Source organism: Schistocerca serialis, chromosome 2, assembly GCF_023864345.2.
Source record: "Schistocerca serialis cubense isolate TAMUIC-IGC-003099 chromosome 2, iqSchSeri2.2, whole genome shotgun sequence".
NCBI classification, from domain to species: Eukaryota; Metazoa; Arthropoda; class Insecta; order Orthoptera; family Acrididae; genus Schistocerca; species Schistocerca serialis.
Genome location: NC_064639.1, coordinates 689840383 through 689856798, shown reverse-complemented (window position 1 = coordinate 689856798; position 16416 = coordinate 689840383). Strand labels below are relative to the sequence as shown.

Below are 16416 nucleotides of genomic sequence, written 5' to 3'. Positions count from 1 at the left end.
TTAACTATCAGTTTGCTCTGAGTATTGTTCTCTTTTATGCCATCGCCTTTGCAGTCTTCTTACACTTAAGACTCTATTTTAGCTGCTTAATCAAACCCTTGCTCAAGTTGCAAATCTAATCTGTTATTCACCCACCAAGTGATGGCAAGAGAACATACACCCAAAAATATTTAACTTTTACTAGCTTTTGGAGCCAATGGCTCCTTCTTCTGGTAGAAGAGTTGAAGGGGAAGCAAGAGCAGTGAAGGAAAAGGGCTGGAGAGGTTTAAGGAAAGGGTACAGTTCAGAAAAGCCATCCAAACCCTGGGGTTTTGTGTGGCTCCATCCCTTTTACCAGAAGAAGGAGCCACTGGCTCCAAAAGCTTGTAAAAGTTAAACCTGTCTGTGTGGAGTGCTCTCCTGCCGCCGCTTGGTGAGTAGATTTTTTAGCTATCCATTTAAATTATACTGTCAATAACTGATTATTTTTGTTGTTGTTATAATCAGTTATTCAGTTGTTTAAAGCTCTCACCCATTTGCATTTTCAATTTTATTATATTATTCAAACCATTACCCATACATTCAATCTGTTATTTAACTCACCAATAATTTAAGCCATTTGTTCTCATACATTCTCCAATGTGTACATTATGAGAGCCTGCAATTCATTTTTAGAAAGTAGAACTGTATTTGGTATATGTTACTAATATGCTTTATTACAGTTTAATATGTAATCAGTCCTAGCACTGAGGAATTAATGTATTTCAGTACAAAGATGATATAATTTGGAATTAAAATAAATAATATCAATTATACAAAATACTCTTAAATTCCCCCTCCCTCCATTCTGTTAAAATTACCTTCATTGTTTGTATGTGGGCTCTCACAGTGCACTGTTTCTCATTTTGCAAAAAAAACAAACCTATTTAGATCAAATAAAACCACTGTATTAACTTTTCTTGTCACATTGCCAATTGCCACTTGTGTGGTCAGATGAAATGCTCGGATGTCAGTGTCTAGCTAGCTACCATACTATGATACCCGAGCTCCTGCTAACAAGACAGAGGCCAGAATGATGGCCTGAGCTGCTACTCTCCACCATATGTGTGACCCTGTACTGCTAAAGATGTTGCAAAATTTTTGGGATGAATGTGGATGGTACACATGCTGCAATGGGCAATTGCAGAGGCTGTAGAGAATGTGTGCAGCTGAGACAGGTGTCAGCGAAGCCCAAGAACTGTAGCAAAGAGTTCTGAATGTCATGTACCCAGCATAAATCAACTTTTGTAATTTTAAAATTTAGTATACATTATGTTGATTTTTAAATTCTTCTCATCGATTATTATGCTTGCAAATATTAATTTAAATTTTGTCTGATCAATGTTTAGGATTGTTTCTTCTATTTTAACAGGCAAAATTTTTCTAGCTGACAGCCACAAGGCATTTTATAGACCTCCTTATTGTTCACTGTTGTGAAACTAACTTTTTAACAATGTAGGAAAAGATAGGTTGCTACTTACCATAGCATTCTTGGACTTGGAAATCCTACAGGTTGAATAAGAATCTACAATTAAGACATTTTAGTTCGGGCCAGTGTTGGTAGACATGTGTGCATGAGGTGCACTTGCTTGTATGTATGAATGGTGTGCATTTCTCTTTTGCTGATGAAGGCTGTGGCCAAAAGCTTTGTGTGTCTTTTATTTGTGACTGTCTGCAACGTAATGTGTCTTTTTTATGGTAAGTAGCAATCCATCTTTTGCTACATTGTTGATATTCCTACCTGGAGTTTCAGATTTTCAGATTAACTTTTTGTTCTACGTCTACCTTGACAATGATTATTTTATTGGTACACATTACTTTCAAAGCTCTTCCTTATTCTAAAATGTCTTAGTTGTAGATTCTTACTCAATCTGTAAGATTTGCAAGTCCAAGTAATTGCAGAATTTTATAAGTTCCCAAGCTCCTTCATGAATAATTCACCAACTAGCACAGTTACTGACCATCCAACAGGGTAGCAATTTTATTCCATTAAAAGATTTCCAGATTGACATTCCAAATTTCCTTAAACCAATTTTTGTTGCATAGGAGATGCAGATTTGCTTTATTATTGATCACAAACACAGATGTTTTTTGAGTTGCGATCACTTTTGGGGGAATATTCTAAGTTTAGCAAAGACTGAAATAAAATATTTATGGAACTTGATTTTTTTTTTAGTTGTGTGAGGAGTAAATCAGAAATGTAGTAGTTTGTATTGAAATAAGGGAAAAAAGTACATAATCAGTGCTGAGAAACAAAACAACAATGTACAGATACTTCATTATTTATAAAAAAAAAAAAAAAAAAAAAAAAAAATAAAAAAAAAAATCTGTTTCTGTTTTTGTGAGGGAAAGAGAATCACTCAGACCTGATAAATTCTGGAACATTCATAGCACTCACTGTAGACCTGGCAGAGCTCAAGAACCAACAATGAATAATGAATATTCTTAAAGTTAGCAAGAGCATCGGAAGCATGAGTGATTGAGCAATAAACACTACATCAACTCAATGAATTTTGTGCCAAACTTACACAATGATCCCTCAATCGATTGTTCTTTGAATCAGATCTTATAGTGTGATTTATAATAAAATGACTTAATGTGTTTGTTAATCAATCAGTGAATATTAGAAATCCTCAGGAAAGTTTTTTCAGCAATGTCTCAGGATTCCCTGACTTTTGAAAGTAAAATACATGTCTTGGACAGTTCTAGGTTTTCCAAATATTGCCACCCTGTTTAAACCCACTAAATCCTGATTCAGCTCCACTATAAATGGTTAGATAACAATGGAAGCAGTTTGGCAAACACTTATTCGTGCAATTTAATAAATTGGATTCTAAGAGAGATGCTTTCCAAGTAAGTGAAGCCTGTACATAACATTGGCATGACAGTTGTCTCCCACTGCAGATTTTTACAACGAAGAACTAATTGTAATTATCCTTGAAAATTCTTGCAACCACTTTGTACTGTGGCTGTTATCACATAACCTTTCTGGCAGGCAGTGGCTCTTATTAATTCAATACAAAATTTCTTGCTACATGGGAGAAATACAAACCTTCAAAGCAAGTATGACACATTCACTGGGACTATAGCATTAAACAGCTGATTAACAGTTTGTCCTGTAAATACAACACAACCATCTGATGATGAACAAAACATTCAGAACTAATTAAGACAAGAAACAATAAAATGTGTTAAAAAAATTGTCATCAAGTTAGTGGTCCGTTGCTGTCTTTATAGCATTCCTTAAGTGAAAGTAACGCTATACAAGAAAAAAAGAATTATAGTTCCTGTGAAAAAAAGGAAGCAGACTGAGAAATATTTTACTGTCCCATATAAAATTTTTTGTGATGCACTAGTTATTTTTGTAGGTTTGGTGTATAGGACTACTGAAAGGCTCATGTGATATATAGCCTGTTGGCTTCACCACACTCTACCTTTCTTGCCAGGAACAAGTGCCCATTGTAGAAAGACGAGGCTGTTACGCATACTCTTTCAGGAACAGATGAGTCCTTAACTCAGTTGAAACTCTCTCCTCACACTGACTGCAATTCAAACACCAAAAGAAATAAAAATACAGATACTTACATATAGCAAATGTGAACCAAGATTCTGCCAATTTTTCGTTTTCAACTCAACAGTTTGATGTTGCTGTGATGCAGTTTGAAGCCCCAGGCTTGTAACTGTTCTCTCCTTGCTATCTTTTGTATTTATTTTCTTTGGTCTAAGGTGACAACTTTGGCTTTTGACAATCTGCAGCTTATTATTATTATTATTATTATTATTATTACTATTATTATTGAGTTCTCCAGGATGTGAATCTAAGCAGTTATCCCATTGTTATCTCCTATTTCTAGCACCACATTCTTTCCTTACCCAATGTTTGCTCTGCGTTTTTCCTCTTTCTCAATTTTCTTTACAGCAACATAGAAATTTCAAACAATTTTGAAATTTGGTATTCAACTAGAGTTTTAAATTTGTATTATGTAAGTTAAAGGGGAAGGGGGGAGAGAAAGGAAGGGAAAGGGAAGGAAGCTGCATTGTGGAATCAGCAGTGATGAATGAAAATGTGTGCTGGGCTGGGATTCAAACCCAGGATCTCTTGCTTACTTAGCAGTTACACTAACCACTGTCCCCATCCATATCCACTTTTATTAATTTCAGATTCCCACTGCAGCTTGAAAATAAATGTGCATCCACACTGAATGCATGATTCTGTTCTTTAGGACATGTCCCGAAGAACAGACACCACATATTCACATAATTAAATTTGTATGTTTGCAGCCCTCCTCAGTTATCTCTGAAGTCCATCATGTACAAGATCGTTGAGGGACTTTGGCTCTTCAGTGCAAAATGTAAAATTAAAAACACCTTCAGCCATCTTGATTCTGAATGTAATTTATTTATGTGATCAGTTTCGACATTTCGCTACGCCATCTTCAGACCCTTTTGTACAGACGACAACAATAATGACAGTGTGAACTACATACTTAAGGGGTGGTGTAAAATTTACAAGATCAGTTATATACAGTAGTAATATGTAGTAAACATTTAACAAAACCCAAACTGTATTATGTGTGACATCAAAAGATCACAAACTAAGAAATAAAATGAGAGCACAGTGTAGTGAAATGCCAAAAGTTGTACTACAAATACATTAAATTCCACATGGATGGCTCAAGTTGATTTTAATTTAACATTTCTCTTAAACTGTTCCTGTTTTGGCAGCTCATAAGTAAATGTCCTCTTCTCTTATAAATATTGTCAATTAAATGAATGGAATAGATGCAGAAGTAAAACAGGAATAAAGTAAGTATTCCTCCTTTATAGTGAGGAGAAAAGAAGACATCATAAATATTCTTTGCAAAGAAAAAGCTGAATTGACAGGAAAAATAATATATTTAGAAAACTAAATCAGTGATCTGAAGAGAAATGTTAAGAAAACCAAAAACGTTCAGATATCAAACTTTGTTTACAGTCCAGGAGTTTGTCTCAGGCCCACCAAGGGCTGTAGTGTCGATTAATAATAATAATAATAATAATAATAATAATAAACAGCTTGTTATTACAAACACGCTTGTCCAAAGTTAAATGATCGGAAATGAGAATCACAAGAAAAACGAAGTACTTATTTTAGTGGACAGCTAGGAAAGAGGATGCGAATCAGTTCCACAAAAGAAGTTAGACTTTTCTTACCAGATGGAAACAATTATCAAACCAGGTGCACCTTTAAGGGAAATTGCAAAAAGTGTGGTAAATCCCACAAAAGGTTTTACAACAGATGATACATGGTTAAAAACATGTACAGGAGACATTAGAGATTATACTGAAACTCAGTCATAAAATGAATATAATAATCCATACTATCTCAAAATAACACGATGTACAACATCAAAATTTGGAAACTGAAACAACAAATCACTATATAATTCATGTTGTTGTTGTTGTGGTCTTCAGTCCTGAGACTGGTTTGATGCAGCTCTCCATGCTACTCTATCCTGTGCAAGCTTCTTCATCTCCCAGTACCTACTGCAACCTACATCCTTCTGAATCTGCTTAGTGTATTCATCTCTTGGTCTCCCTCTACGATTTTTACCCTCCACGCTGCCCTCCAATACTAAATTGGTGATACCTTGATGCCTCAACACATGTCCTACCAACCGATCCCTTCTTCTAGTCAAGTTTTGCCACAAACTTCTCTTCTCCCCAGTCCTATTCAATACTTCCTCATTAGTTATGTGATCTACCCATCTAATCTTCAGCATTCTTCTGTAGCACCACATTTCAAAAGCTTCTATTCTCTTCTTGTCCAAACTATTTATCGTCCATGTTTCACTTCCATACATGGCTACACTCCATACAAATACTTTCAGAAATGACTTCCTGACACTTAAATCTATACCTGATGTTAACAAATTTCTCTTCTTCAGAAACGCTTTCCTTGCCATTGCCAGTCTACATTTTATATCCTCTCTACTTCGACCATCATCAGTTATTTTGCTCCCCAAATAGCAAAACTCCTTAACTGCTTTAATTGTCTCATTTCCTAATCTAATTCCCTCAGCATCACCCGACTTAATGTGACTACATTCAATTATCCTCATTTTGCTTTTGTTGATGTTCATCTTATATCCTCCTTTCAAGACACTGTCCATTCCATTCAACTGCTCTTCCAAGTCCTTTGCTGTCTCTGACAGAATTACAATGTCATCAGCGAACCTCAAAGTTTTTATTTCTTCTCCAAGGATTTTAATACCTACTCCGAATTTTTCTTTTGTTTCCTGTACTGCTTGCTCAATATACAGATTGAATAACATCGGGGAGAGACTACGACCCTGTCTTACTCCCTTCCCATCCACTGCTTCCCTTTCATGCCCTTCGACTCTTATAACTGCCATCTGGTTTCTGTACAAATTGTAAATAGCCTTTCGCTCCCTGTATTTTACCCCTGCCACCTTTAGAATTTGAAAGAGAGTATTCCAGTCAACATTGTCAAAAGCTTTCTCTAAGTCTACAAATGCTAGAAACGTAGGTTTGCCTTTTCTTAATCTTTCTTCTAAGATAAGTCATAAGGTCAGTATTGCCTCACGTGTTCCAGTGTTTCTACAGAATCCAGACTGATCTTCCCCGAGGTCGGCTTCTACTAGTCTTCCATTCGTCTGTGAAGAATTCGTGTTAGTATTTTGCAGCTGTGGCTTATTAAACTGATGGTTCGGTAATTTTCACATCTGTCAACACCTGCTTTCTTTGGGATTGGAATTATTATATTCTTCTTGAAGTCTGAGGGTATTTTGCCTGTTTCATACATCTTGCTCACCAGATGGTAGAGTTTTGTCAGGTCTGGCTCTCCCAAGGCCGTCAGTAGTTCCAATGGAATGTTGTCTACTCCGGGGGCCTTGTTTCGACTCGGATCTTTCAGCGTTCTGTTAAGCTCTTCACGCAGTATCGTATCCCCTATTTCATCTTCATCTACATCCTCTTCCATTTCCATAATACTGTCCTCAAGTACATTGCCCTTGTATAGACCCTCTGTATACTCCTTCCACCTTCCTGCTTTCCCTTCTTTGCTTAGAACTGGGTTTCCATCTGAGCTCTTGGTGTTCATTCAAGTGGTTCTCTTATCTCCAAAGGTCTCTTTAATTTTTCTGTAGGCAGTATCTATCTTATCCCTAGTGAGATAAGCCTCTACATCCTTACATTTGTCCTCTAGCCATCCCTGCTTACCCATTTTGCACTTCCTGTCGATCTCATTTTTGAGACGTTTGTATTCCTTTTTGCCTGCTTCATTTACTGCATTTTTATATTTTCTCCTTTCATCAATTAAATTCAGTATTTCTTCTGTCACCCAAGGATTTCTACTAGTCCTCGTCTTTTTACCTACTTGATCCTCTGCTGCCTTCACTACTTCATCCCTCAAAGCTACCCATTCTTCTTCTACTGTATTTCTTTCCCCCATTCCTGTCAGTTGTTCCCTTATGCTCTCCCTGAAACTCTGTACAACCTCTGGTTCTTTCAGTTTATCCAGGTCCCATCTCCTTAAATTCTCACCTTTTTGCAGTTTCTTCAGTTTTAATCTACAGGTCATAACCAATAGATTGTGGTCAGAGTCCACATCTGCACCTGGAAATGTCTTACAATTTAAAACCTGGTTCCTAAATCTCTGTCTTACCATTATATAATCTATCTGATACCTTTTAGTATCTCCAGGGTTCTTCCATGTATACAACCTTTTTTCATGATTCTTAAACCAAGTGTTAGCTATGATTATGTTGTGCTCTGTGCAAAATTCTACCAGGCGGCTTCCTCTTTCATTTCTTAGCCCCAATCCATATTCACCTACTACGTTTCCTTCTCTCCCCTTTCCTACACTTGAATTCCAGTCACCCATGACTATTACATTTTCGTCTCCCTTCACTATCTGAATAATTTCTTTTATTTCATCATAAATTTCTTCAATTTCTTCGTCATCTGCAGAGCTAGTTGGCATATAAACTTGTACTACTGTAGTAGGTGTGGGCTTCGTATCTATCTTGGCCACAATAATGCATTCACTATGCTGTTTGTAGTAGCTTACCCGCATTCCTATTTTCCTATTCATTATTAAACCTACTCCTGCATTACCCCTATTTGATGTTGTGTTTATAACCCTGTAGTCACCTGACCAAAAGTCCTGTTCCTCCTGCCACCGAACTTCACTAATTCCCACTATATCTAACTTTAACCTATCCATTTCCCTTTTTAAATTTTGTAACCTATCTGCCCAATTAAGGGATCTGACATTCCACGCTCCGATCCGTAGAACGCCAGTTTTCTTTCTCCTGATAACGACATCCTCTTGAGTAGTCCCCGCCCGGAGATCTGAATGGGGGACTATTTTACCTCCGGAATATTTTACCCAAGAGGACACCATCATCATTTAATCATACAGTAAAGCTGCATGCCCTCGGGAAAAATTATGGCTGTAGTTTCCCCTTGCTTTCAGCCGTTCGCAGTACCAGCACAGCAAGGCCGTTTTGGTTATTGTTACAAGGCCAGATCAGTCAATCATCAAGACTGCTGCCCCTGTAACTACTGAAAAGGCTGCTACCCCTCTTCAGGAACCACACGTTTGTCTGGCCTCTCAACCCCTCCGTTGTGGTTGTACCTACGGTACGGCTATCTGTATCGCTGAGGCATGCAAGCCTCCCCACCAACGGCAAGGTCCATGGTTCATGGGGGGGGATATGATTCATACAATCATATGATAATACATATGATTCATACAATCAATGAATTAAGAAATGCAAACAAAACAAGAATCACTGTTAATTTTGAAATGGAACGATAAAATTGAAACAAATTTACTCTACAAGGCTTCCAATTAAACAGAGAAGAGAAGAAACAGATTTGTGAAAGACTGGCTTCCCTCATTAGCAAGAATAATGTAAAAATGTCTAGTGTTGATGTCAGATCTAAGAAAACTACTGACAAGTGAATAAGAAAGGACCAGAAGACATAAGAAAGAAAATGGCTAAAACAGGGCAAACTACAACTGATCAGTGGATTTAAAAAAAAGGCAGAAGACATGGAAACGAAAGTAATCAAAACAGTGCAAGGTACAACTGACCAGTGGTTCAGAATAACAGAAAAGAAGAAAGAAGACATGAGTCTTTCCTTGTCATCCCGTCCAGTAAGTCTCCACTGGCCTGCAGTTCTCGGTGACTTTTCCAAAATCTACCCCTTTTCATAGGCCTCTCCAGTCCTTTTCATTCACCCCTCTTTCTTCCCGTTGAACCCTTCTGCCTGAAGAAGGAGCCACTGTCTCCAAAAGTTTGCCTAATTATAACCTCCTTTTATGTGTGTATTCCGCTGGTTGGCGAGCACATCTTTTATCTATCCAATTACATTATATTGTCAAAAATTGATTGTTTTCTGTGTTATATTAAATTGGTAATAATGTTCTTTGTTTTGCCTATGTTTTCATAAATTTTATACAAGCATGCAGATGTAAGTCTGTTAAGTAATATTTATCTGCTCAAATTGTACATTAATCTGTGCCTGTAATTGTAAATGTATATTGACATATCCAGTATCACTCTAAGCAGTGACCAAAGTATAAATGAACGAATAAATAAAAAAATATCTGATTAAGCATGGCATTCTAATACTTTAAGTCATAAATTTGACTTGAAATTGCGCTCCCCCGTCAAACAAAAGCTGCTATCTATGGTAAGCGAAATGCCTTGGAGAAAATGTTAAATGCAGTCCTTAAAAAACAGGAACATCTAAGTAAGAAACATTGCACTGGAGATTTTTAACTCCTTAATTTAATTCGTGTTATTACTGAAAATATAAATTTTCACCTTGCTGCATCTTTGGTGAAACATGTCCTACATATGCCATGTATATCAGTAACAAATGTATTTAGATTCTACAAGAGGCTGTTGGTCTGTTTGTAACGATAAAATGAATACCACTAAGGCAGATGTTACAGCGAGTTTGTAACAAATGACAGTCCCACAATCCTTTTAGGGCAGGCATACTGGAATAATTATTATCATCATCATCATCTTGGACAGTTTCCAGCCACTGGCTGGGTCTGTCGGGAACACAAGCCTCTCCATCATGTTCTGTCTTTCCACCATTCCCCCTCTTCCACCTTCGTCCAGTTCTCTCCTCTTTTCGTCACACATTCCTTCACTCCCTTCACCCATCTATCTCTTGGTCTTCCTCTGGGCCTCTTCCCCTCCAGTTGCAGATCAAACATCCTCTTTGGAATTCTTCCCTCATCCATTCTCTTCATGTGTCCATACCACTGCAGTCTTGATTTTTCTATCCTGTCCTGTACTGGTTCCTCCTTTAGTCTTTCCCTCACATACACATTTCGCAATCTGTCTCATCTTGTTACACTCAACCTGCTCCTCTGGAACTTCATTTCACTAGCCTGTATTCTACTTTTGTCGCTTTTGTGCATTACCCATGTGTCACTTCCGTATGCCAATATGGGGACAAAGTAGGTTCGGTATATAATTCCCTTGGATTTCTGTGGCACCTCCTTGCTCCAAATAAGCCCCCTAATGCATTTGTAGAACTGCCCTGCTTTTCTGCACCTTTCATTTATTTCCATTGCGTTTCCCCCCTTACTTTCAATCATGCTTCCCAGGTACTTGAAGTTCTGTACCACTTGTAGTTTTTCCCCTCCACAAGTTATATCCACATTTGGCCTATTCTTCTTCCTTGTTGTGACAATTATTTCACTTTTCTTTGCAGAGAAATGCATTCCATATTGTGCTGCCGTTGCCTCCCATGCATCTAACTGCTCTTGCACCTCCTTCTCGCAATTTCCCCATAACATCAGGTCATCGGCAAAAAGCACTGCTTTCATTTTATGATCTCCAATTGCATCTGATACTTGCTGTAGGATTTCATCCATAACAATAATAAACAATAAAGGCGAAAGTGCACTTCCCTGTCGCAGCCCATTTTCCAGCTTGAACCATGCAGTACGTTCCCTCCCCACTTTCGCACAACTCTCACTTCCTTCATACATTTTTCTGACTTTTCGTGTTATCTCTTCATCTATCCCTTTTGCGTTCAGCACATCCCAGAGCTTGTCCCTACAGATACTGTCATACGCCTTCTCAATATCTAAAAAGGCCATGATAATAATTATAACAAGTAAAAAATATTTGGGGTTGCAATGGTTTGGTGCACTTGAACAGGACTCAATACTATCATTAGGACTCTCAGACCATGGGCATATCTTTCAATTACTTTATGGCACTGATAGCAGTAGTTACTTTGCCAGAAACGTGAATTTACTCAACACATAGCTGAGCCAGTTCCGCAGTTGACAGAAATCATATGAGTTAACTTTCAAGATCTTTAAATTTTTCACCACCGAAATTTGTCAGCTTATCCTAACCAATTAAGCATTTTAATAATAATAATAATAATAATAATAATAATAATAATGTGATTTATTAGAAATACTATAAATAATAAGATGACTATGGGGTCAACCAATGAGGAATAAGCTGACCTGGAAAGGACTGCGACCCAAAGGTTTTTTTGAAAATGGTCAAATAAAACAATTTTTGTTTATAGAGAATACTCATTCCAACATGACTAAAAAACACATGCCTCCCATTGTCACTATTAATTAGGACAATAGTTTGAGTGAAGCTGGCTTACAGCAAAAGATATTGCAGTTGATTCTGTGCTCCTATTTAGTCACCCTTTAATTCGTGCAATTTGAAATATGCAATTAATTTTGTGCCTCCAAGGATTAATCAAAATCAATTTAAATTGTGTCATGTATTTTATTGAAGATACTGAAACTTGCTTTATATGAACAGAACCATGACCCGCAGAGAAGAAAAGGAAATTTTGAAAGAAGCAAGACGTAAGATTAAAGAAGAACGACTTCGTAAGAAGGAACGCAAGATCAGGAAGAAAGCAAAGCTCATAAAGGAATGCCTCTCGGAAAAAATGAATTGCTTTAATCATGATAATGATCACTGGAAGACAGCACCTTTATGGAATGGTATGTAGTTTTATTACAAAAAAAACTCCTCTCTGCTACTTGCTCCTGCAGTAGTCGTGGATAAAACATTAGTAAATAGGTGGCAGTTCCTTGAACCAAATATACATTAAAATGCTGCAATGCTGGCATATAAAGTAGTTAAATGTATTTCAAACAATGGAAAATCCAGGTAGGAATATCAACAACATGGGAAAAGATAGATTGCTACTTACTGTAAAGAGGACACATTAAGTTGCAGACAGGCACAATTAAAAGACCTTACACAAAATTTCTGGCCATAGCCTTTTTCTGATGAAGGCTGTCGCCAAAAGCTTTGTGTAAGTGTATTTTAATTGTGCCTGTCTGCAACCTAAAGTGTCTTCTTTACGGTAAGTAGCAATCTATTTTACATTGTTAAATGTCTTCTAGTCTAACGTGAATTTAATAGGAGTAGCAGGAATGAAACTGTCATTTACATCAATCATGAGTACTACTTTGTAGTTAAATGCTTATATATGGCATAAAAAGGGTCTTTTTTTTAAGTAATTGCCTTGTCTGTTAGACATCGTGTTAGTAGTGGTTAATGAAAGGTTTTTGTATCAGTTATACTGTTTTAATCTAGAATGAAAAATATCTTTTTCTCTAGAACTGTTATTATTCCTTACAAACTATGTGAGTAACTTACAAGAAATACAAAAGAATTAAATGTGCTGGACTTCCTGATATATCTAAAAATCTATAATATATACAGGCCAAATATCTCATGACATAAGCATCAAACAAAAAAACTACAAAGAACGAAACTCGTCTAGCTTGAAGGGGGAAACCAGATGGCACTATGGTTGGCCCACTAGATGGCGCTGCCATAGGTCAAACGGATATCAACAGCGTTTTTTTAAAGAGGAACCCCCATTTTCTATTACATATTCAGGTAGTACGTAGAGAAATATGAATGTTTTAGTTGGACCACTTTTTTCGCTTTGTGATAGATGGCACTGTAATAGTCACAAACGTATAAGTACGTGGTATCACGTAGCATTTCGCCAGTGCAGACGGTATTTGCTTCGTCATACGTTACCCATGTTAAAATGGACTGTTTACCAATTGCCGAAAAGGTTGATACCTTGTTGGTGTATGGCTATTGTGATCAAAATGCCCAAAGGGCGTGTGCTATGTATGCTGCTTGGTATCCTGGACGTTAAGGGAACAGGAAGTGTTCAGCCACATGTGAAACATCAACCATGACCTGCAACAAATGATGATGCCCAAGTAGGTGATTCAGCTGCTGTCACAGCTAATCCGCACATCAGTAGCAGACAAATTGCGTGTGAATCGGGAATCTCAAAAATGATGGTGTTGAGAATGCTACGTCAACATCGATTGCACCAGGAACTGCATGGCGACAACTTTGAACGTCATGTACAGTTCTGCCACTGAGCACAAGAGAAATTACGGGACGATGACAGATTTTTTGCATGCGTTCTATTTAGCGACGATGCATCATTCAGCAACAGTGGTAACATAAACCGGCATAATATGCACTATTGGGCAACGGAAAATCCATTATGGCTGCGACAAGTGGAACATCAGCGACCTTGGCAAGTTAATGTATGGTGCAGCATTATGGGAGGAAGGATAATTGGCCACCATTTTATTGATGACACTCTAAATGGTGCAATGTATGCTGATTTCCTACATAATGTTCTACCGAAGTTACTACAAGATGAAACTTCCTGGCAGATTAAAACTGTGTGCCGGACCGAGACTCGAACTCGGGACCTTTGCCTTTCACGGGCAAGTGCTCTACCAGCTGACCTACCCAAGCACGACTCACGCCCCGTCCTCACAGCTTTACTTCTGCCAGTACCTCGTCTCCTACCTTCCAAACTTAACAGAAGCTATCCTGCGAACCTTGCAGAACTAGCACTCCTGAAAGAAAGGATATTGCGGAGACATGGCTTAGCCACCGCCTGGGGCATGTTTCCAGAATGAGATTTTCGCTCTGCAGCAGAGTGTGCACTGATATGAAACTTCCTGGCAGATTAAAACTGTGTGCTGGACCGAGACTCGAACTCGGGACCTTTGCCTTTCGCGGGCAAGTGTGAGTCATGCTTGGGTAGCTTAGTTGGTAGAGCACTTGCCCGCAAAAGGCAAAGGTCCCGAGTTCGAGTCTCGGTCCGGCACACAGTTTTAATCTCCCAGGAAGTTTCATATCAGCGCACACTCTGCTGCAGAGTGAAAATCTCATTCTGGTTACAACAAGATGTTTCACTGCATGACAGAATGGCAATGTACTTCCAACATCATGGCTGTCCGGCACATAGCTCACGTGCGGTTGGAGCGGTATTGAATAGCATATTTCATGACAGGTGGATTGGTCGTCGAAGCACCATACCATGGCCCGCACATTCACCGGATCTGACGTCCCTGAATTTCTTTCTGTGAGGGAAGTTGAAGGATATTTGCTATCGTGGTCCACCGACAATGCCTGACAACATGCGTCAGCGCATTGTCAATGCATGTGTGAACATTACGGAAGGTGAACTATTCGCTGTTGAGAGGAATGTCGTCACACGTATTGCCAAATGCATTGAGGTTGATGGACATCATTTTGAGCAGTTATTGCATTAATGTGGCTTTTACAGGTAATCACGCTGTAACAGCATGCGTTCTCAGAAGTGATAAGTTCACAAAGGTACGTGTACCACATTGGAACAACCGAAATAAAATGTTCAAATGTACCTATGTTCTGTATTGCAATTTAAAAAACCTACCTGTTACCAACTGTTTGTCTAAAATTGTGAGCCATATGTTTGTGACTATTGCAGCACCATCTATCACAAAGCGAAAAAAGTGGTCCAACTAAAACATTCATATTTCTTTACGTACCACACGAATATGTAATAAAAAATGGGGGTTCCTATTTTAAAAAACACAGTTGATATCCGTTTGAGCTATGGCAGCGCCATCTAGCGGGCCAACCATAGTACCATCTGGTTTCCCCCTTCAAGCTAGACAAGCTTCGTTCTTTGTAGTTTTTTTTGTTTGACACTTATTTCATGAGATATCTGGCCTGGTCACGATCAATGGACCACCATGTATATCTAGATATTGTACCTACTGTAACTGGTGAGGGATACACTATCATTTCAAGCAAGGAGTTGCCTTAGAGTGATTTGCGATAAATGCTGTTGCATAAATCAAATCAATCATTATTGACTTAATTCTTTGCTATCCATTGTAAGTTGCCATTAGACATATTGGTTTTCTGCTTTGTTTCCAATGTTGAACATCACTGAACATTTGTGATTTTGTTACCCTTTTTACCTGGTGTGCTTTCACAGAAAGTCAAACATATTTCATCATGTTGTATTAATACTGACTGTCACATAGTGCAAACTGTCTTCTGTATATTATAATAGGCTACGTGGATAGATATGTCCAAGTGATAATGTGCTTTCATGTGGCTTTTGATTGCTGAAAGACAGCAGGCACAAAGTTTATAAGTGGTGGTGGTGATGCAGAGTGGCTTTTGTAGCATATGAAAGTTTACTTCTGGAATCTATCATAGTATGGTTTTTGCTGCCTCAGAACGCTCTGTCAAAAATGAACAGCCTTATTAGTGAACCTCTGACCACTACAAATCTTTATACAATAGAGAAAATACTGAAGGGACTCCACTAACAAAACATTCAGTGTGTCTTTTCAGAAGAAATGAAGCCATTTGTTAGTATGAAGCTGTACATCTTCTGAATTCATAGGTGAAATCACATGATTATTTTAGTGACCATTGCCTAGATTACACCTTAATCTTCAAGGATGTTTTCCCTTGTCTTTAATTTTTTTCAGATATCCATTAAAATAAATAAATCCAAAATAAACAGCAGATGGGGAGGACACAGTTGTCAAGAAAACAGAAGGGGAAAGGGTTAACACAGTCATATGCGTTAAGTGATAATATGTAGATTAAAGTAGTGATACTTCCTGGCAGATTAAAACTGTGTGCACCGACTGAGACTCGAACTCGGGACCTTTGCCTTTCGCGGGCAAGTGCTCTACCATCTGAGCTACCGAAGCACGACTCACACCCGGTCTCACAGCTTTACTTCTGCCAGTATCTCGTCTCCTATCTTCCAAACTTTACAGAAGCTCTCCTGCGAACCTTGCAGAACTAGCACTCCTGAAAGAAAGGATATTGTGGAGACATGGCTTAGCCACAGCCTGGGGGATGTTTCCAGAATGAGATTTTCACTCTGCAGCGGAGTGTGCGCTGATGTGAAACTTCCTGGCAGATTAAAACTGTGTGCACCGACCGAGACTCGAACTCGGGACCTTTGCCTTTCGCGGGCAAGTGCTCTACCATCTGAGCTACCGAAGCACGACTCACGCCCGGTCTC

The 16416-nt window shown here is 38.3% G+C and overlaps 1 protein-coding gene and 1 non-coding gene across 3 annotated transcripts in view; one reads left to right on the top strand and one right to left on the bottom strand.

The window, feature by feature from the left end:
* The window catches only part of LOC126457822 (extracellular sulfatase SULF-1 homolog), a 796827-nt gene that overhangs the window by 755057 nt on the left and 25354 nt on the right, over nt 1-16416 (top strand). For both annotated transcript variants that reach the window (XM_050094450.1, XM_050094449.1), the window contains exon 18: nt 11853-12040. In XM_050094450.1, the coding sequence (XP_049950407.1) occupies nt 11853-12040 (188 nt within the window). The remainder of the gene's footprint in view (nt 1-11852; nt 12041-16416) is intronic.
* Nucleotides 16324-16397, bottom strand: Trnas-cga (transfer RNA serine (anticodon CGA)). The gene has a single exon. It is a non-coding gene; the product is annotated as a tRNA-Ser (tRNA).